The following is a 1,785-nucleotide window of genomic DNA, read 5'->3' as shown; positions in this document are numbered from 1 at the left end:
TGTTCTTCCACATCTTAGCTATTGTAAATAGTCTTGCAATGAACATGAGTTTGCACATATCTTTTCAATTAGTTTTTAAATTTTCTTCAGATAAATACCTAGAAGTAGAATCATATGGTAGTTTTGTTTTTAATTTTTTGAGGAACTTTACTGTTTTCCATAGTGGCTGCACCAATTTACATTTCCGCTGACAGTGCTGAGGCATCCCTTTTCTCCAGATTACTGCCAACACTTCTTATTGCTTGTCTTTTTTTATGATGGCCATTCTAACAGGTGTGAAGTGATATCTCATTGTGGTTTTGATTTGCATTTCTTTGATGATAAATGATGTTGAGCTTCTTTTCTTCGTGTACCTAGTGGTCTTCAGTATGTTTCTTAAGTTTGAGTTTTTACCATTAAGTTGTCTGATTTCTTTATATGTTTTGGATATTAAGCCCTTATCAGATATATGATTTGCAAATATTTTCTTCCATTCTAAACTTTTCTAAATCTGTTATCAGTATTTTGAGCAAGGAATAATTGTTACCTAATCTTAGAAGAATAAAAAAATTTAATATTAGCCTATTAACTGCTTTATGGGAGTAAGGAAGCTAGAGGTTTTTATTTTCATATGTATCATTACTTGAGGCCTCTGAAATATATATGATATGTTTTCCCTAAAATCTGATCATGAAGGGTTCTAAAGATTCTATGAGCTTTAAAAAATATTTGAGTATATTTGAAAATAATTTGCTTTGTGAAGTGGCTATGTGAATCTATTTTCTGATATTTAACAAAGAATTTAATTTAGAAGATGTATTGTTTAACAGGTTAAAAATCTGTTTATTGTAGCAGATTAAAAATATTCCAGAAGGTGTTCTTATTAGTATCGTTAAAGCTAGTTAATGCTCAGAAGCAGTGCAAGAAATTAGAGACGTAGGTTATGGAGACCTCTGTTACATGAGTTTGTAAAAACTTCAATTTTGGTAATGTGAAAAGCATCAATTATGGTTATACATCATGTTTTAATTTTAAGGAATTCTATGGCTTAATCAGGTTCAGCCATATGGATTCTGAAGCTCAAGTCTTTTAGAAAATGGTGAAATTATTTGTATAGTATTCAGTAACTGGTTAATGTTGTTGCTAACTGAGCATGTCATTTTTTTTCTCAGAAAGTAGGGTCAAGACTTCAGAGTATGTCTGCCTAATGTTTGAATGTATTAATAAGTATCTCAGTTTTACAGGGCATATATCTTAAGTCTCCCTTCAGAATTTCTACATTTTGTAGTTTTGAAGACATTGTTAATTTCTATTTTATAGTTTTAAAATGACCTATTAATAACAATACTATTTGTGAAGTCAATGCATTTTACTTTGAGAATGAGTAATGATAATTAAGTTATAAACAAGTGAGTCCTAGGAAATAGAAAATGTATTTGAAAATTGTACTCTTCCTTTAGCTAAAATAAACTTTATCTCCAGTTCAGTTTTACCCTAAGGATCATTGAAGTTTCTTCATGCTGTAGGAACAGATTTCAGAATGATTTGCTAGTTTCAGCCAATGTTGATAGTTCATGTCACTTTTATCATTTGTTATTTCAGAAACTATTGAAAACCTAATTGCGACAGACATTTCACCTACCACACCTGCGGCAATTGATAGACTCTTCATGGATATAGGAAATATCAACAGAGAGTCTATGGCTGAAATACAGGATTCTCAGGTTGGTATAAAAATAATTTCATTTCGATATTTGGCAAAACTAATACAATATTGTAGAGTTTAAAAATAAGATAAAATTAAAA

At 30.1% G+C, this 1,785-nt stretch overlaps 1 protein-coding gene across 1 annotated transcript in view; it reads left to right on the top strand.

Moving 5' to 3' along the window:
- The window catches only part of TEX11 (testis expressed 11), a 191,742-nt gene that overhangs the window by 15,315 nt on the left and 174,642 nt on the right, over positions 1-1,785 (top strand). The window contains exon 2 of the mRNA XM_010832132.1: positions 1,582-1,703. Coding sequence (XP_010830434.1) covers positions 1,582-1,703 — 122 coding nt within the window. The remainder of the gene's footprint in view (positions 1-1,581; positions 1,704-1,785) is intronic.

This window comes from Bison bison, unplaced genomic scaffold, assembly GCF_000754665.1.
Source record: "Bison bison bison isolate TAMUID 2011002044 unplaced genomic scaffold, Bison_UMD1.0 scf7180017864537, whole genome shotgun sequence".
Classification (NCBI taxonomy): Eukaryota; Metazoa; Chordata; class Mammalia; order Artiodactyla; family Bovidae; genus Bison; species Bison bison.
The sequence above is the reverse complement of the archived record's forward strand: the minus strand, read 5'-3'. Positions and strand labels throughout refer to the sequence as shown.